The following is an 18,718-nucleotide window of genomic DNA, read 5'->3' as shown; positions in this document are numbered from 1 at the left end:
ACATTTGGATGCATGTACTAAGTACTGATCATAAGGGCTAGGCTTAGGGCTAATTCCAAGTTACTCCGCGGAGCATCTTCCTCGCTACCTAGCATATACATGTACCTTATATTGAAGAAGATCCGATCATGTTACTAGTCTTAAGGATCTCCCAGGTTACCTAGGTCATGATATTTATTGTTCGGAGTATTCACACAGGGTTTGCAGCAATATTGAGTGGTCTGTGGTTCAAAAATGGGGATCGATTCCATGACGTGCCATTGAAAATCAGAATAAGGCTCACGGGTTCCCTTCTGAAATAAATCATCTACACTAAAGCCCAAATCCACGTTACCACATGTGCAGCACTGAGCATCTGTCTTCCATGTCGCAAAAGACTTCCTTTGCCCTCATCACGGGCTGTAGCAGTGGAATCGGAAAAGAGCTCGCAATCGCATTTGCGAACCGTGGAATCACGGTTCTCGCGACAGCACGACGCACCGAATCCCTCCACGAACTAACAAGCAAGTACGACAGAATCGAAGCTTTTGCCCTGGAGCTCAACAATCTCGCAAGCATTGACAATCTCAAGGACGCTGTATCTGAGCGCACTGGCGGCCGCTTGGATTTCCTGATCAACAATGCAGGAACACACTACGCATCGACAGCAGTAGATCTAGAGATAGAAGAAGTTACCAAGCTGTTCACAGTCAACCTCTTCGCCGTCATGCGCCTCTGCCAGGTATTCGTGCCGCTTCTTCGTCGGTCAAGTCGAGGACGAATCGTGCAGATCGGAAGCGTGACGCGAGACATACCCGTCGTATGGCAAGCGGCGTACAATGCATCCAAGGCTGCACTCAGCCAATACACCAAGACGCTCCGACTAGAAGTGAAGCCGTACAATATAGATGTTATCGAAATCGTGACCGGGTTCGTGCGTAGCAACATTTTGCACCACGGACTGTACGCCCCAGAGACATCGTCTTACCTTGCGATAAAGAATACTGTTGAGAAAATCAAGTATCAAGGCAATCGAAACGGCATGTCGCCCGAAGCATATGCCAAGTCGGTGGTCGCGAAGTTGATCCGAACACAAGTCAGCCCGGAGATATGGGAAGGGGCTCTGGCGCAATCTCTCCGCTGGCTTGCTGTGCTTTTACCACTACGGCTATTGGTAAGTATGCCACTTATCTCGTTTACAGTAGGATCGGAACTGACAAGACTGAAAGAGTTGGATTTTATACCGAAGATTCGAGCTCGCCCGTGTAAAAGCACGATTAGATGATGAAGCACATCAGGAAGATCAGACACGTAGGCAAGCTTAGATGAGGTCGGCTTCAGTCTTTGTATGGTATAGTTCAGTCCACGAAATTAGACTGTAGCATCTAGGCATTTAGAAGTAACCATGGAAAGGTGTCGGCGAAACATTACATACATAGAAAAGTTCCTCCGCGGAGGAACTCCATACCTGATAACATGATCTTCTACTTCCGTTCGACTCCTTCCTTCACTAATCTCCTTCTCGGGCAAGATTACAGTCTTTTGATTCTGTGAAGGCATCAAGGAAGTCCCCCTGGGCAAAGCTAGACCCATGCCGTTAAGAGTCTGCGATAGGTGCATCCGGTAAGGTGATCTCTTCTCCGCATTGAAAACCCTAGCTAAGATTGCTCAAGCAAGAAGACAAAGTGTATGCTCTTGACCGAGTCACCGCGACGCTTTACTAAACTTGGATAGGTAACCAGGGACGGCCAACCTGCTCTCGCTGCTTCGATCTCGGGGAGACTTGCAATTACACTTCGGTAAAGCGCAAACCTGGGCCCCCGATTGGGTCCCATTATACATCCAATTCGTCCAAGTCCCGCAGGTCTTCAGGTATGCTCAATTGACACTGTACACTAATATTCTATGTCTACTAATGATCAATGCAGTCCGTGATGTCCCAGCAGATGATCTTTCAGGGAACGAAACCGCTCATCCAGCCTCCGAGGGCTCTGACTTGATTGATCCATCTATATTGACGTCGCCCTCTACGACTACCAGTAACAAGACATCAGGGAGCATTAATCAACTTGCGAGCTACTCACGTTTCCCCCCGCAACAGGTAGAGTTTCTGTAAGCGCTATTTCTTATTCCTGAGGGTGTTCAAGTTGATCGAGCTAATACACTGCATGGCCCAGCCTCGCGGCCTACTTCGATCTGATACAAGATGCGAACCCTATCTTTTCCAAAGAACTCTTTCTTCAAAGCTACCAAAATTCCCTATGTAGCGAGGATCTCGTTTCAACGATAGTCATCATTACCGCGAAGCTCACTGGATTCACCGCAAATGAGGATGACTTGCTACCCGGTCTGGATACCGATCTGGATCTCTTGCTCAGTTCAAGTAAGTTTGAGGATGATCTGATCGGCGATGGCCCTTCACTAGATCAGTTTCGCAAAGCCTATCTTCTAGCATTCTACGAATTCCATCAATTTCCTGGTCATCAGTCATGGTTACGCGTGGGGAGAGTGACGCGCATGGCCTATCGTATTGGAATCGATCGCCTGGATCAAATCCGCATGCTCTATCCTGACTGGAGTATTCTAAGTGAGGAAGATATTCAAGAGTGGCGGTCACTCTGGTGGTGCATCTATCGCCTTGACTCTTATACCAACATCTCATCTGGGACACCGTATCTGATTGACGATACCGTCATAAGCACTTCGCTTTTTATAAATCACCAGACATCATCAGAGTGTGTCAATTCGCTTCGGGAGCTCTACTTACCACCCAATCCAGAAGACATATCAAAAGTGCTTCTCGCCGCCCGTTTAGCTTCAGAGACACTACTGAAGAATGTGCACAATATAGCGACAACCGTTCTGCGCCAGGCTGGTCTTGTCCTCCGCTTGCATTTGGTACGGTCCCAGGAAGGATTAATTGCGCATGTCACCAAACTTGAGCGGCAATTGGCAACGGTTCGCCTAGCTCTGCCAGCGGGCTGGCTCAATCCAAGACGCAACGCATTTCTGAACGAGTCCCATGCTGACCATCACGCAAGGACGGTTACTGTACTTCAGCTTCGAATGGCACAGCTACTTCTCTCACTCGCACAGCCTGGTCTGCGACAGGGTGACGAGTGGTTAGTAAGCTGGCAACGAGTCTATGAAGCGTGCCAAGATATTGCGTCGATTGCAGATCAATGGGATAGCTCGTTCTGCTTGAGTGTCGACCCAGCCATTTCCTTCACCATCTTCACGGCGTTGATCTTTCTGGATCTCCACAGAAAGACGCCGAATCTGACAGAGCACAGCATTGGGCCTGATATTGATCACCATATCAGCATATTGCATCTCCAACTCCAGCATTTTGGGAAGATATGGACGCTACCACGGCTTCTCATGTGTAAGTCAACGCCAATAGAGTAGTAACTCCCAGCTGATATAGACATATTATCCTTTGAAAGCTTTAGTCAGTCGGTTTGTGGACCGCTCTCCTATCACCAGATTGGTCTGATACTGTCGCGTTTTGAGGCACCTCTACATCCTAGGTGGTTGCAATTCTTATCGTCTGCCAACACTATTCTCGCGGACTACTAATAATACCGTTGAATTTATAATACAGTTACTTTTCTCCTAGAGTCCCAAGATCAAATCATATGAAAAGCAGTTTAGCTGATGTGGTAGCGATAAGTAGTGTTCGTGACGGATTGATGGCAGACCCACGTGGTGGCCAAGCTAAGCTGTCATACTCCGTAGCTTAGGCCAACCTCACTTCAACTTGAACAAGAACCCTCAAAACATCGAAATGATGGATAAGAGTAAATTCATTAAGATGTCATGAGTTGAAATGGTTCTCAATTTATCTTTATTAAATCACACTCCCACACGAGACGATGGCCACGCACGTCTCCATTTTCCTCGGCGCGATACTAACAACAATCACTCTCGCGGTAGACAACAGTTGGCACCCACCAGACCCCGGCGCCATCAACAATCTAGATCTAAATCTTGGGTCCGACGGGGTGTTTGATTTCATATTCGACACTTCCTTGACCCCCGACGAGCGATATGGCCAGTACAATTACTGCAACATGCCGCATGTGCGGAGACGGGAATACGTCGTTGCGCCGGCGGAGTATGAGCTTGTCTACGTTGAGATAGTATGTTCTATACTTTTTTCTAAATTTGGGGGGAAGAAAGAGAGAGAGAGAGAAAGAGAAAAAAAGCAAAGATTAATGCGACAATAGATTCATCGCCATCACAAAAGAACACCATATGAATCAAATACCTTCCCGGTGGAATATGATACATGGTACTGCGACGGCACTCAGCTCTACCACTACGGCCAACCCTCAGTCAGCCCGCAAACGGGCGCCAATACATACTGGCAAGTAGAAGAGACCAGTTCATTTGATTTATTTCCCGTTTCAGGGTTTCCCGGTACATGCGTCTTTCCACAGATCACTCGTAGCGGATTACAGGATTCATGGCAGCATGGTCGCGACATTTATGAGGTTTATCATGATCTTCTACGGTTCTTGCCAGATGATTTGGATCAGAAGAGGATGGAGTTTAGAGTTACGAACAATGTGATTACGAGTCAGGTTGCGGGCATGGTTGTGGGGGGGATGTATGGGGAGCAGGCGGCTGTGCCGTTGCATGTACAGGTTTGTTCAAAAGCGGATATTCGTCGTAAGTGTTGCTGATGAGACGTAGAAAGCGAGCTTTGACTCTCTAGAGCCCCAGTATTCTTGCCCTGGGGGCCAATCGCTCTTCAACAACATCAAAGAGCCTGATTCTGCATCCTCTGAACACTGGAAAACACATCTCGAAAAGACAAAAGAATTAATGGATGCTCTTGACGCAATCTCCGGCATCCCCTCGAATGCAGATGACTGGCACACCAGCTACGACCACTACTTTGACAATCTCTCTTCCCGGCTTTGTCATTCTAAGCCTCTGCCTTGCAAACAGCCGCCGCAATCAGACAACGAATGCATAACACGCCCTCAAGCAAACACCGTTTTCCGTCTGGGACAATGGGAATACTCACGTCTGTACCGCGACGCGCCTTCCTCACTCGTCGCCAGCGTAGCTCTGTACGGCGTCTTTGTCGCTGAATTCGCGCAACATCTACGAGAACAAATCAAATTCTTCAATGAAGACATTGATCAGACGGATCGAGTGCTGTATAGACACAATGTCGCGCATGATGGGAGCATTTCGCGGATTCTGTCGCTTTTGCAGATCAGGCAGATGGTCTGGCCTGGGATGGGGGCTGAGATCGTGTTCGAGTTGTATAGAAAGGTGGAAGAAGGGGGATTCTATGTCCGTGTCTTGTGGGGAGGACAGGTGCTGCAGAGTTCGAATCCAGAGTTAGGGGATCTAGACTTTGTGGGTTTGCAGGATTTGTTAGGTTATTTCGATTCTTTGGTGGGACAGAAAGCGGAGAGCACAGTTGAATTGTGTCGAATGGAATGATGGAAAGATGAATATAAATTACACCAGTTGTTATATTGCCGGCACGTCATAGCTCAAAAGTGGATCTCAAAGTTCCCCACCAAAATTTAAAGTTGACGATCCTTCTGTCTGTACACAACCACCTTCATTCTACTGAGACGAACAGTCTCAACCGAATCCCAATAGCCATGCCTCCAACGCGTCGAAACCTCTTCCAAAACCACCTCAGTCGCCGCCCAGCATCCAATCCTCCTCAATCCTCAACCAGTGACGCCAACAACACACCCACCGACAACAATGACAACCACCATCACCACAACAACAACAACACCACCCAAAATTCCACCCACCAGTCCAACCTCATGACTCCCGACCCCAGACCCATGCCCACATCATCATCAACAACAACAACCCTACAAACCGACAACGGCGACATAATTGCCCGCGACAAAAACGGTAAGTTCCAACTCGACATCCCAGTCCTGCCTCCCATACCACTCGACGAAGGCGACGAGGAAGGCGACGTTGAGGATGAGGACGAAGGCGCCATGGAAGGAATCGAGGAAGATGGGCGACCAAGTGGTGGGTCAGAGTCTATGGGGAAGAATAAGGATAGTGAGTCCATCCCTTCTTTCTTCAACCAGTAAAGTCGGCTTGGATGAGATGGTTGATGTTGGGAACAGAGTTGGAGGCGGATTTGGTTGAGATGATGTATCGAAATCGCAATAGGCATTTGAGTGGTGAGCCAGGTATGGTTGTTCCTACTCTATGGATCCGTTTAGAGTAATACTGATGCAATGGGTTCAAGAGCTGCTGAATGTGCTACAACAAAGCCTGCGAAGTAAAGTTGCGACGTTGGATGAAGATAATTGGATGTTTGAGACGGAGGACGATCCTCTCGTTTGAACGTTCGCGACGTAACGAATATTATTTTACGATTGTTTTATCGTATACAAGGTCTATGCTATGGCAGTGCATTCATATACATGCATACTTTGATTATCACTCGATATCATCATCAGTCCAACTCTGCACTGGCCGGAGCCGCCTCCACCTTCCTGGTCTGACGCCCCGATCCTCGCTGGTTACCACCACCACCCTGACCACCTCCGAAAAACATGCTACCCATCATATCCAACAACGGGTTTCCCTGTCTCGGGATCTTGATATTGAAATACATTTCTCCGATACTCGCCAACGCATCATCCCAGATACCAACCTCTTTTATATGAGGGGTGTAATGCCTCGTCAAATCCCGAAATAGATCTGCACTACCGCGCTGAACGGCAATCAAGAGAAGGTTGAGGAAATTTAGTAACGGTAGTGATGGATAGATTCGTACATCAGAGCTTGTGCTGCTGACTTGTTGCGAAGCGAGTGAAGGATTCGCAGCTGAGAGACGCGATGTAAAAATGAGGAGGGCTTTGTTGGCACTGCGCAGGTTTGCCGTGAGGAGGAATGGGAAGACCGCTCTGGAGGCGTAAATGGCTGCTGTATGCGCTTCGTCGCTTGTGTACCATTCGAATTCTAATTTTGCCAGTGTTTCGGCGGAGTCGGTAGTACCGAGGACGAGATGTCGCTCTGCATCGTATGGCTCGTTTTCTAGCTGTATTAGTATCTATAAACCATGGCCATTCCTATACATGAACATACCTTCAGCATAAATAGATCCAGCAGCATGGTGAAGTTCCGGATCTCCACGCTCTAACGGACCAAACTTTGAACTCCAACCGATCATCTCGCTTATATATCTCTTCCGCGATGGCTCATCCGGAGGGAACTCGCGCAGCAATTCAATCAGACGTTCTGCCAAGGTTCCGAATTAGTAAAACCCATCTAAATCCTAGCGAAACTTGGGATGAATACTCTTCCGTCCCCTCGACTCCGCATCCTCTGCACTAATCTCCCACTCCGCCTTATTATAGACCTCAACGACAAGCATAATTGCCAAGTCTCCACCACTCGCAGAGGCGCCCTGCTGCGAACCAGCCCTCAAGAGCGCTTTTGCGCCGCCTGTTAAGATTTCGGCAGCGGCATCGTAGTTGCTTTGTTTGAGGTAGCGGGCGGCGATGACGCGGAGTTGTTGATGAGCTTCGTAGTAGGAGCCTGCAGCGATTCTGAGCAGTGTTAGTTATCAAAGCCTTAATAATTTATTAGATTAAAGAGGGAAGAGTGAGGTCGTACTTTTCTTGCTGCCGAGCAATTGTCTTGTCAATCTTGGACGTCATAATTGTGAGGCCAGTATTCGGGTCTTCCAATATACTCCTGCGTCTTTGGTGGCTTTGGTTCAGTCCGTTATTTCGAGCAAATGGAAGATGATCACATAGATGGTGAGATGTTATGTTGTTAGACGATGAATCGGCGGGGCAGCAGGCCAGCTTGTTTGCACTTGCGGAGTTGCTTACGTCGGCCAATCAAGTGCGAAATGTCCACGAGCTCGGCTTCTTCCATTTCTTAATTTCTTTTAGTCTTATACCTATGATCAATGTCTAGGTTTTCTAGGTTGCAACTATTTCAGAGACAAAGACAATATCATAAGTGCTCGTGGAGATATGACCATAGAGCATCCCGTTTGCAATCTCTCAGCGCGCTTTCTATGTCCTTGTCGCAGTTGCGGTCTCGATTCGCGATGAATTCACACATTTTCGACATTCAGCCATTGCATCGCTTCTCTGGCTCCAATGCAGCAATTCGACGTCCTAGAGTGAGTATATTTCTACTGATACTTACTGACAGACATCATCTAATGGAAATTACAGGAAATCGCATACTTCTCCTACGATGACGAACACAACTTCCGCCTCGACGAGTCCTCTATGCAATACTACTACCCACCGCAACCGTCGCAATTACCTCTCGATCTAAGCGCCGGGTTTGATACGTTTCAGAAACTCAACGATGCGCCGGATGAGCATTTGGATGCCCTTTTGGATACGATTGTAGCGTTGGAACAGAGTACGGAGAAGAAATGCGAAGCGGATATTGTTACCTGGAGGGGGATGATGACGAAGGTGTGCATTCTTCAAGTGCTGGAGCTGAGAGGGTGGTTAATGATTTTGTGGACAGATCATGACGGCGCCTTTTGATATGCTGAATGGGTTTGTCTGGTTCGGAATATCGGAGAAAATATATTGACTGATTTGGCGCTAGGTTTGAGATGAATGCAACATATTTTCAGGTAAGTGATTCCTCTGCATTGGGCTCAACTGGCAGTACTGATTCGCGATCCGCGCAGGGAACGATGTAAGCGCGCCAGATATGTTGCGACATATTAAAGCCCACTTCTGACAATGCTTGCGACAGTTTCATCGAGGAGAACAATTCGTATAAAAATGCGCAGAAAGAGATTCAGAAAAATCAACGAATGCCACCTGGCATGCCTTCACAAGAAATGATGGCTTATTGGGGTAAGCAAGTTCCGCGCCATATATTCAGATACGCGTGAGTAACCTGCGACTTCCGGCAGGTTACAAATTCGAAGCAGTCTCGGTCATCCCAAACACATGGGGTGAAACAAGCCGCGAGAAGATTGAAGGGCGCATTCATGAAGTTGTGAACAACAAAGCCCAGTACTGCTCCGTTGTACGGACTGGTTTTGGAAAAGCGAAATTGGTAATTGGAGGCGAGGTGGATGCAAGTAAGTGAACCTCTCTCATTTCTTCTTTCTTATCGTGCTTACTTGTCACAGTCTGGGATTGCAAACCCGTTCGCAAAGAAGACCCAATCAATTGGGTTGAGCTGAAGACAACTGCTGAGTTAATCAACGACAAGGAGAAGCTCAAGTATGAGCGCAAACTGCTCAAATTCTGGGCGCAATCCTTTCTTCTTGGTGTCCCCAAAATTGTGGTCGGATTCCGCGACAGAGATGGGATGCTCCTACGGCTCSAGGAGCTCGAAACCCACGGATTGCCTGGCAAGGTCAAACGCGAAGGTCGAGGAAGTTGGGATGGAAACATCTGTATAAATTTTACCGCCGCCTTCCTTGAGTGTAGGTCTAACCCGAACAAGGCAATAAAGTCTTTGCTGACTAGATCAGGGCTCCAAACCGTGGTCAACACCGAGGGGACATGGCGAATTCGAAAACGGGAAAAGTCACCAGTGATTGAAGTGTTCAAGATTGAAGAAAATGGTAATGGTGACATACTATCTTCCAATTTTGTCGCATGGAGGACGAAGCAGTGATGTCAATTTTCATGCCAACAACACAATCTCAAGACCAGGAATTGCCTCCTATTGGATTGCTTTTGCAGACTAAACAGCCGAGTTCGACATCCGAAAGCCGAGTATCTGCGAACTTGACTTGGACTACGCCGGCTGTCCATCAATAGCCTCCGCAGGCGGATGGTTTCGCAGCCACTCCATATTCCGCGCTTTCTTTGCAGCTGCCTTTAGCACTCGTCGATGAGCTGCAGCGCGGATATGGATATCCCATTGCTCCTGACCCATCATCGTTTTATTGCAAACCTCACAAGTCATTTGCCTTAGAGTTTGAGCAGGTGGCACAGTCACTTTCTTATAATTGTGCTCTCTTTCGGTCAGCGTTTCTTCGGCCAATCGAGAGAGCGTCTTTGGATCTTGAAGATTTCCATTGTCCAAGAAAGCTTGCACAATACGCTCCATTGGCTCTGCCACGCAACTGTCCCAGGCTCCTGGATCAGTGGTGTCTAGGACGTACAGCTGATTAGTAGCACCTATATCTGCAAGCGCAGTCCATAGTTTCTTTCGAATCCACTGTACCTGTCTGGTAGAGTATTGCCTGGTTGAGGTTTTGACGGACTCCAGGCAAGACTCTCTCAGCGTTTCCAGTTCTTTCTCACTCAAGTTTCCATTCCGTATTGCTGTGAAGTAAGGCTCAATCTCCTTATATCCTATAGAAACCCAGATTCCCCTGGACAGATCGACCGGGTTGCCTTGAGCTTCCTGTTCGACTGCATACTCAGATAAAGATTGTGCTTCTGCAATCAGTCCTTGCTCTGCCATAGTATCCACACGGTTTTCCAATCGTCTGTAAAGGTTTTCTCTTTCCGCATGTACCCAGAATACCAGCGTCGAATAACGTAGTTGACCCGCCGTGACACCTTCTGTTTTGTCAATCGCAGCCTGCCGTTGACGCATTTGCTCTTCGTATATTTCAGATGCCGGTCTGCCAGTTTTGAGATATATCTCCAAAGACCGCCGAATCTTCCTCCCATCGTTGATGTGCCAGCGATTTGCCATTACGGGATCAACCTCGCGCAGTTTTTCCATCATAGCCTCAACAGGCGCATCGAGAATCGCCCACACTCCTGACATCCTCTCACCGCTTTCCTGTTGTTCTGCTTGCTTGTCATCTGACAAAACATCATCCGCCCCCTCCCCAACTAGAGCATCATTGAATAAAACAGACTGCACATAGTACGAAGTTCCCCCGACCAGCACCGGAATCTTCCCACGCGAATGAATATCCTGTATAACTCGCAAGCACTCCTTTCGAAACTGTCCAATCCGCCACGACTCCTCCTCTAAGCCTATAAAGTCGATGAGATGGTGCGTCACCCCTTCTCGTTCGTACATTGGGATCTTGTTGGTTATTATGGGTAGGCCGCGGTAGAGCTGCATTGCATCGCCGTTGATGACTTCGCCATTGAACCGTTTCGCGATGTCTACAGCGAGCTGCAGAAGTCAGCTTGCTATCTTTGATGAAGGATAAGTTCGGAGCAAACCTTTGATTTGCCTGTGCCAGTTGCACCGACGACTGTGATGAGCGGTTGCATGATCGCGGCTTGCGAACGAGTGAACAGGGCACGGACAATGCGCATTTCAGCGAGATCAACTTGGATCCATGATAATCCCAATTTGGTGCAGCTCGATGACTCTTTTTGGGAACGGAAGGTGTCAAATTGTAAGTTCTGATAACAGTGATGTATACTGTTTTACTGGGCAAAGCGTGCGGATATTATAGAATTTCATTACCCCACCGAATTTCAGTACTAATACCACCTCATTACATAGTCATTCTTTTGTTCTCGGGTACAATGTTGTATTTGATGTAATTAATTTCAAGACAATACATCCACACATTTTGGTCAACAACAGAAACAACCTCTCAACATAGCTATAAACTGGGTGAGAGTATATATAAGATCAAAATCTGGCATTTGGTCACCTAGCTAGGCCTCGCGCGCATATTTGTATGCTTCAACGCGTAGATTGGCAAGAGCGTAATTTCAAGGGGATGGAAAGATTGAAGGATCGGGGGATTGCTCATGTAGTATTTACATGTATATCTACATTACAAGCTATCAACGTATTATCATGCGCTCGTGAACAACGAGGATGGGGATTTCGGAATACAGACGCGGTGTTGGAGATCGAATCGAATGAGTCAATTCCGGAAATAATGGCATAAGCCTCTCGGTCCCCGCCACTTCCCGTTGCAATGATAACACATAAATATCGTCTACCCCTCGCATTCCTTCTGATTATATTCATCTCGAATTATAGCGATTACTATCACCTTTAGATTAGGAAGAGAAACGGGAATCAAAATGGCACCTTCAATCAACGTGCAGAATCTCAGCTACAAATTTCAAGATGGATCCGACGGCCTGAAGGATGTAGGGCTCAGTCTTCCTTCAGGAAGCAGGACATTACTCATTGGAGGTATGACTCCCACTCTAGCATCCTGAAGTATCGATCAATTGATAGAAAAAGCAAACGGTGCCGGCAAAACAACCCTCCTGCGTCTCCTATCCGGCAAAAAACTAGCTCCCACCAACACAATCTCAATCGGAGGCAAAGACCCTTTCAAAGACAATATGGAAGGCGTCACCTATCTCGGCGTCGAATGGGTGCTCAATAGTATCGTGCGTACGGATATCGATGTCCCCACGCTTCTCGCCTCTGTAGGCGGAAATGCTTTCCCAGAACGTCGCGATGAGTTAATCGATATTCTCGACATCGATCTCAACTGGCGCATGCACGCCGTCTCAGATGGCGAACGACGTCGCGTGCAATTGGCCATGGGTCTGTTGCGGCCGTGGCAGATCTTGCTTCTCGATGAGATTACAGTTGATCTTGATTTGCTGTCTCGTAGTAACTTCCTTTCGTTCCTGAAACGGGAGACTGAGACGAGAGAGTGCACTATCGTCTATGCCACGCACATTCTGGATAATTTAGCGTCGTGGCCCACGCATCTCGTGCATATGCATTTGGGCCAGGTGAAGCAATGGGGTCCCATGGAAAGTTTCAATGAGACGATCCCCAATCGATCAGCTGAGAACAGTCTATTGGGAGATTTGGTGATGCATTGGCTCAGGCAAGACCTACAGGTTCGTGGGCCTCGGAATCCTCATTCCGGACAGGGAAGGACTTACTCTAGTGCGGAGGGACTTGGGGGTTATGGCTTGGAGAAAAGACCTCCGAAGGAATAAGTATATTTTCTGGCAATGTCCTGTTTCAACACTTTCAACCTATGATGGCGGCGGCGGCGACGATATTATGATAATGTTTCAACTACTTGCATTGGAGGAGTACGGCGGTAAAATCTTGCATAACCTGGCCATATTCAACACGCCGGGAGGCTTCAACGCCATGTCATACTTTGGGGCATTGTTGTGCATTTGCTGGTGGTCTTATCTTTCCTTTTATTACAGATATCTATGGATCAAGTAGGAGGAAGACGACTACTTGGAAGCTTTCGTGTATCACTTTCTATGTGAAATCTAATGCAATGATCTATACTACATCAGCGATTTTATATATGCGCATAGACGAGTCCTCGCTTGCGACAGCAAGAAGCACATTTCCTTCCTTGGAGGCTGATGATTGTCCAGGCCGCCATGTGAGTTGCGTTATTGACTTGGATGGTGAAGAAGATACATCCAGAGCGGCCAGTTCCTGAGCTTCAAGATTGTCGACCGCTATTCTGTGCACTGATATCTGTCCGGTTTCCTCGCCGATGGCCAGTAAAAGACCGTCAGAAAGAGTCTCCGAATGAAACGAGACGGCAGTAACGGCAGACTTGAGTGTGATGGTCGATACGCATTCAAAGTTTTCTGATGAAGATGTCTCGCGCCATACTTTCACGCACTTGTCACGACCTGCAGTCACAAATACTGATTGTTGTCCCGTGGATGGAGCCCATGCCGCGTCAAGTATCATACGCGAATGAGCTTTAGGATTCGATTTGAAAAGCAAATAGGTAGAAGGATCCTGTTCGTCTCGCTTGAAAATCGCCCATTGGCGATCACGTCCCACACTCAGCAAGTATTTGTCAGAAGGCGAAAAGCAAAGTGATGTTATAGTTAATGAATGGGCGGTTAGAGAAGGTTTGATTTCACGCCAATTTCTCGTATCGTACAGTCGAGTGACGGCGTGGTCGATAGAACTAGCTTTGCATGCTGTAGCGATCAGAGAACGGTCGTGGCTAACTGCAACTGCTGATATTTCGTAGCCATGGCCGTATAGCTTCTCATGCTCTGGCCACAATGTGTGCCGAGACAAATGGTCTTCTAAGGGAGGCTGATGCATTGGTAGGGATACCGGCGCCGTCGGTTGTTCTGCTTGATCGTTTCTTTGGCCGCCAAGTTGATCGTCTGCTATTGTGATGTCCTCCCCAACAGCCTTATTTGAGAGACCAAGAACAGGGATGTTGGCTGCCTCTGGCAATTCCTCTTCATCCTGCACTATACCGCTGAGACTTCCCAGTAATTGAGCAATCTGTTTAGGCTCATTAAACACACGAAGAAGTTTCTCATCAGCACCAGACACAAATTTAGCTGGGCCTAGCGTATCTATGCAGTTGAGATCATATCCATGGATTTGCGGTCGCGAAAATTCATGCCATGACGATTCTCCATCCCGCAGCCATTCTGCGTACAGTCGACTGGTCTGGTCAGAACTTGTAGATAGAAGATATGCGCCCCGTGCATCCCATTGAATATCGTTCACGGAACGGACATGTCCACTAACGCCCAGTCGTTGCTGCCATACATCCGACTCTTCATCATGTGCCCATACTCTCCAGCTACCCGTTCGAGTCAAACTCACGACTTCGTTGCCCTCGGGGGACCAGAGTCCAATCCAGAAACCGCCTGTGCTACCAGTGGCCGTAGTCGAACCTTTTGTCACACTAAACTCTCCCATTCGCTCCATTGTGACCCATACGCCCGTTGTAGGATCTTGCTCCCATATCGTCAAAGAATTATCCGCGGACGCGGATAGAAGCTGTGCCTTTTCGGTCGAAGGGCTCCAATTCACAGTGTATATCCAATCTTCGTGACCGAGCAACAACGCCTCAAAGGTTATGGAATAAGTCACACCAGAAGCGGTAAAAGTGTGTGCCTTATTAGATAGCGTAGGCTCATCGCCTCCAAGGATCATTTCGTCATCCTCCTTTGGAAGCGCAGGCGCTATTTCACCTCGGTGCACTTTCCATAGACGAATGTACTTATCCTGACTAGCCGATGCAAGGATGTATTCATTGTCGAACTTTCTAAAAGTAAGAGACCTCACCCAGGCTTCGTGACCGGACAATTTGGCATTCCACGTGAACTCCGTTTCTGAAGCAGTGGTATCTTGCGCCGAAAACACATGTACATGGTTGGTTGTGCCTCCCACAGCCATGACCATAGGTTTCTTCGCATCTGCAGCGTCCAGCACTTGTATTGCCATGGTCAATGGGAAGAACCTAGGTTTCATGTATATAGTCTGAACTAGTTGTCCAGACAATTTGTCATGCTGAATATCGAGTCTCCAAACCCTGACTGTCCCGTCAGCAGCTCCTGATGCGAATACATTCGAGGCATTATCGACGGCGATTGTATTGACGGTTCCCGTATGGCCTGTAAGTTCACAAACGCATGTATATGATGATGATTGTTCGATCGACTTCCAGACTCGGATTGAGTGGTCCACGGACCCAGTAATGAGCAAGCTGCTCTTCGACTCGGTGTAGGCGACGAAGCGGACGGCGCTGACTTTGTCGCGATGGCCAACGAGCAACGCATGGACACCTTGTTGGGACTGGACAGGTCAGTTTTGACAAAGACCCTGATTGGAAGATATTCAAAAGAAATATTTACCTTTGGCGCCCAGAGAGCTACATTGTTGTCCGCGCCGTATGCGAGCACACCTGAGCGAACATCCCAATCGGCGGCACCAGGATGGCGGTTGCCGCCGACGCTGATATATTCTGTTTCCACACGAACCATTGAGTAAATCACATTCCTCAATTAATTTGCGTGTTCAGTAAGCGAGAGACTGGAGCCTCCGGTAAGCTGTGATTGTTGAGAAAAGCGAAGACGTGGGATGACGATGAGAGACTACGAAATTTTAAGCTTATCGATAAGCCTTGGAGTGGTTCCCCTCCGCAACATTTTCAGAGCATCAACTCCTCTTTATACCACATTTTTAGACAGTCACCTCAACTAATAGCAGATATGGCCTCTACTGCAGGGACCGAAAAGGTCTTTCAACCGAATGAGACAATTCCTATATCTGTAGAGTTTACGTGAGTCAACTCAACTAGCATCAAATCCAGTCTAGATCGACTAATTCGCGCATCTAGCGGTGGCCTGGAAATGCTCTTTGCCAATGAACGAAAACATAGCCTAGCAATTCCTGCGAAGACGAGTGACGGGAAAAAGCCGACGATCGCGTGGCTCATTCAGTACCTTGTTGAGAATCTGATGCAAGACACTAGAAAAGAACTGTTCATTCTTGATGATTATGTGTAAGTCTGTCTGACGGCTTATGACAACTTAACTGAGACGAAGACTAGGCGCCCTGGTATTCTGGTTCTTATAAACGATGCAGATTGGGAGCTGGAAGGAGAAGAGGCATATGAAATACAGCCTAGAGATAATATATTATTTGTCTCCACGCTACATGGAGGATAGGTGTTGTCATTAGAAATGATGATATTGTCAATAAAGGTTCTATCTTGTTTTCATCAAGCAGAAAAGCCGAAAGTGCTACGCTGAGGGATTGAATGGACATGAAGGAATGTGAATAATAATGATCGGTCGTAACAACGTCTATACAACGTCCTCTACATGTTGCTGAGTAAGCCTCTCAGGCTCATGCGGTGTTCTGAATCCACTCTGAGGTGTCGATAAACCTGTAACAGGGCTTCCCAAGCCCGCCTTCGGTGTTGTATAGCCACTAGGAGGTACAGGTATCTTTATGTCCTCCGGAGACGCAGGAACTATCTCCTCTGGCAGGTTCGGGATGGGTATTCTTCGAGCTTCATTTTGGTAGCTGGCGGGAATCACCTGAGAAGGATTAGCAGTAACACGCAAAGGAAGTGGGTGATTCAGAACATACTTCAATGATTTCATTGCGAGGAAACGATAGGAACGGAATGTCTGCGGCATTACAAGCCATCAAGTACCCATACAAAACCCTCAATACACTCTCATGAGCTATAATGAGTAGGTCATTCTGCTCGCGCTCTAACTCTAGAATTATCGGCTCTAGCCGCACAGCTAAATCGTGATATGACTGCAGACAATATCTGTTAGTTTCGATCCGAACTGTCCATATGAGTACATACCTCTGCACGAGGGTAGCGATGATGATATGGATCAATTTCGTGCTTCGCTACTTCGTCCGGATATTCCTGTCTGATCTGCTGTTCGGTCATTTTCTCGCAAACACCGGGATTCAGTTGGCTCAATTGCGACCTTTGGCGAATCGCATAGCCCTTTTCGTGGAGCCATTTTGCAGTCTCGACCGTTCTGAGCCGTGTTGATGTCCACACCGTCAAAGGTTTCAACGCAGCATCCGATTCTCCTTGATCTTTCATGGCCTGTAGTTCCGACTCTCTGTGTTGGAGTATTGTCTCGGTCATTTTCTTCGCGTAATCTTGGCCCTGCTCGGATAAAGAGGAGTCTGCTTTGTAGGAATTGGCATCAAGTGAAATACCGGCCTATTGAGATCAGTATATCAGCCGCATCAGCCTGAGGGTAGACATACTCTGACGAAATATGTAACTCTGGATTTGATGTGCAAGTTTAGAAGATAGAAAACAATTCGGTTCGAGAGGTAGCCGAAGCTGCAATTATTTACAATAAGGCGTTCTCCGGCGTTGATCATCTTATTCATTAGCGTACTGTACACGCTTTTGGACAAGGCTTCTTACCTTGATGTAGTTGAGATCTTTCTCTTCCATTGTCTCAACATGCGGAATTCTTGCTGAAATACGGCCGAGGTAGTGCTTGACCGCGTCATTTGCGTCCCATCCTACATACTAGGATATTTTAGCACCGTCTTGTTGACAAAGGTAGAGTAGCTTACATCGGGTGATCCTATCTTGACTCGTCGAACATTTTCTTCTATTATCTTTGGGTCGTCGCACATGGATTCTATGAAGAGTGTCTACACTTGATTAGTAAAAAATAGTCAACGAGAACGCAAGCAGCATACCTCTATGTTCTGTTTTGCAAACTCCTTGGCGAGAGAGCGGCGTCCTGCGGCGATGGGGTTCACAGCGTCATAAATCGCTATTTGACCATTTTCTTCGCTCAAAAAATGTGCAATATCGTCGCGGCACTTTTTCACAATTTTTTGTCGTAAAAGCACAGATGACGCGGAGGCTATCAACGAGGTCAATTCATTTGTTTCCCTCTTTCAGACAGACAAGGACGACTAACCGTTGACAAAGAAATAATCATCGGGCATATCTTGTCCTGGACCGATGGTGGCACGTCTATAGTCGCCTAGATGAAAGATCCGAGTCTTGACTCCAAGCCTGTAGACGTAAGCGTATGATATTAAAAGCGATGCCCAAGGCAAAAACTAACCAGCGCAGATAGCGTGCTAGCGCTACGGAAATATGCCTTGAGGGAAGTCAGTGGCTCTGTACCCGTTCAGATAGCTTGTTGTATAGAACGTACGTCTTTCCTCTAGCTGGCAATCCTACTGTGATGATGACAATGCGACCTGAGTGGAACAGTCTTCCAGATTCTGTACTGTACAACTGGGCAGGCGCCAGCTCCACCTTCTCCGGTAGATCGTGGATAGCATCTACAAAAGTACTTGACTTTCTCCGGAATCGCGGAGAACTTGCGACGACGTCGGCAGTTCTGTCTATAGTCAGGTGTCTAATACTTGCTTTTGTAGATTAGGCGGATTGACATACAGTAAGGTATCCATGGTCGGCTCTTGGCAATGCTCGACCAGCACCTAAGTTCTCCGACCAGAGGGCAGACGAGAGGAGTCTCTATATATAACGAATTCTGCCAATGTCGAGGCCGTGGGGGCACGGAGTCAATACAATGAATGCTTAATCGAGATAAGCGACGTCAGAAGCCGG

General features: G+C 47.5%; 8 protein-coding genes across 8 annotated transcripts; 4 read left to right on the top strand and 4 right to left on the bottom strand.

Moving 5' to 3' along the window:
* Window positions 1-364: 364 nt before the first annotated feature.
* BHQ10_008087 (uncharacterized protein) lies at window positions 365-6,068 on the top strand (the record flags this gene model as incomplete). The annotated part of the gene is made up of 9 exons (XM_040880854.1): window positions 365-1,153; window positions 1,209-1,290; window positions 1,714-1,851; window positions 1,908-2,091; window positions 2,157-3,364; window positions 3,916-4,121; window positions 4,293-4,628; window positions 4,678-5,377; window positions 5,608-6,068. 9 exons carry the CDS (start codon window positions 365-367, stop codon window positions 6,066-6,068), a joined length of 4,104 nt encoding a protein of 1,367 aa, XP_040736590.1.
* A 371-nt stretch (window positions 6,069-6,439) lies between these two features.
* BHQ10_008086 (uncharacterized protein) lies at window positions 6,440-7,649 on the bottom strand (the record flags this gene model as incomplete). The annotated part of the gene is made up of 4 exons (XM_040880853.1): window positions 6,440-7,023; window positions 7,075-7,227; window positions 7,288-7,538; window positions 7,606-7,649. The coding sequence occupies 4 exons, from the start codon at window positions 7,647-7,649 to the stop codon at window positions 6,440-6,442; spliced, it is 1,032 nt and encodes a 343-aa protein (XP_040736589.1).
* A 401-nt stretch (window positions 7,650-8,050) lies between these two features.
* Window positions 8,051-9,603, top strand: BHQ10_008085 (uncharacterized protein; the record flags this gene model as incomplete). Its single annotated transcript, XM_040880852.1, has 8 exons — window positions 8,051-8,125; window positions 8,181-8,432; window positions 8,488-8,519; window positions 8,572-8,664; window positions 8,725-8,828; window positions 8,888-9,058; window positions 9,110-9,409; window positions 9,458-9,603. 8 exons carry the CDS (start codon window positions 8,051-8,053, stop codon window positions 9,601-9,603), a joined length of 1,173 nt encoding a protein of 390 aa, XP_040736588.1.
* A 123-nt stretch (window positions 9,604-9,726) lies between these two features.
* BHQ10_008084 (uncharacterized protein) lies at window positions 9,727-11,219 on the bottom strand (the record flags this gene model as incomplete). The annotated part of the gene is made up of 2 exons (XM_040880851.1): window positions 9,727-11,073; window positions 11,124-11,219. The coding sequence occupies 2 exons, from the start codon at window positions 11,217-11,219 to the stop codon at window positions 9,727-9,729; spliced, it is 1,443 nt and encodes a 480-aa protein (XP_040736587.1).
* A 729-nt stretch (window positions 11,220-11,948) lies between these two features.
* BHQ10_008083 (uncharacterized protein) lies at window positions 11,949-12,833 on the top strand (the record flags this gene model as incomplete). The annotated part of the gene is made up of 2 exons (XM_040880850.1): window positions 11,949-12,063; window positions 12,115-12,833. The coding sequence occupies 2 exons, from the start codon at window positions 11,949-11,951 to the stop codon at window positions 12,831-12,833; spliced, it is 834 nt and encodes a 277-aa protein (XP_040736586.1).
* A 304-nt stretch (window positions 12,834-13,137) lies between these two features.
* Window positions 13,138-15,614, bottom strand: BHQ10_008082 (uncharacterized protein; the record flags this gene model as incomplete). The annotated part of the gene is made up of 2 exons (XM_040880849.1): window positions 13,138-15,426; window positions 15,486-15,614. 2 exons carry the CDS (start codon window positions 15,612-15,614, stop codon window positions 13,138-13,140), a joined length of 2,418 nt encoding a protein of 805 aa, XP_040736585.1.
* A 228-nt stretch (window positions 15,615-15,842) lies between these two features.
* BHQ10_008081 (uncharacterized protein) lies at window positions 15,843-16,301 on the top strand (the record flags this gene model as incomplete). Its single annotated transcript, XM_040880848.1, has 3 exons — window positions 15,843-15,913; window positions 15,971-16,135; window positions 16,184-16,301. The coding sequence occupies 3 exons, from the start codon at window positions 15,843-15,845 to the stop codon at window positions 16,299-16,301; spliced, it is 354 nt and encodes a 117-aa protein (XP_040736584.1).
* A 138-nt stretch (window positions 16,302-16,439) lies between these two features.
* Window positions 16,440-18,558, bottom strand: BHQ10_008080 (uncharacterized protein; the record flags this gene model as incomplete). Its single annotated transcript, XM_040880847.1, has 11 exons — window positions 16,440-16,676; window positions 16,729-16,905; window positions 16,958-17,332; window positions 17,380-17,499; window positions 17,546-17,653; window positions 17,701-17,781; window positions 17,830-17,999; window positions 18,057-18,154; window positions 18,207-18,242; window positions 18,300-18,488; window positions 18,545-18,558. The coding sequence occupies 11 exons, from the start codon at window positions 18,556-18,558 to the stop codon at window positions 16,440-16,442; spliced, it is 1,605 nt and encodes a 534-aa protein (XP_040736583.1).
* Between the last annotated feature and the right edge of the window lie 160 nt (window positions 18,559-18,718).

Source organism: Talaromyces amestolkiae, assembly GCF_001896365.1.
Source record: "Talaromyces amestolkiae strain CIB chromosome Unknown scaffold18.1, whole genome shotgun sequence".
NCBI classification, from domain to species: Eukaryota; Fungi; Ascomycota; class Eurotiomycetes; order Eurotiales; family Trichocomaceae; genus Talaromyces; species Talaromyces amestolkiae.
This window is presented reverse-complemented; position numbering and strand designations above follow the sequence as displayed.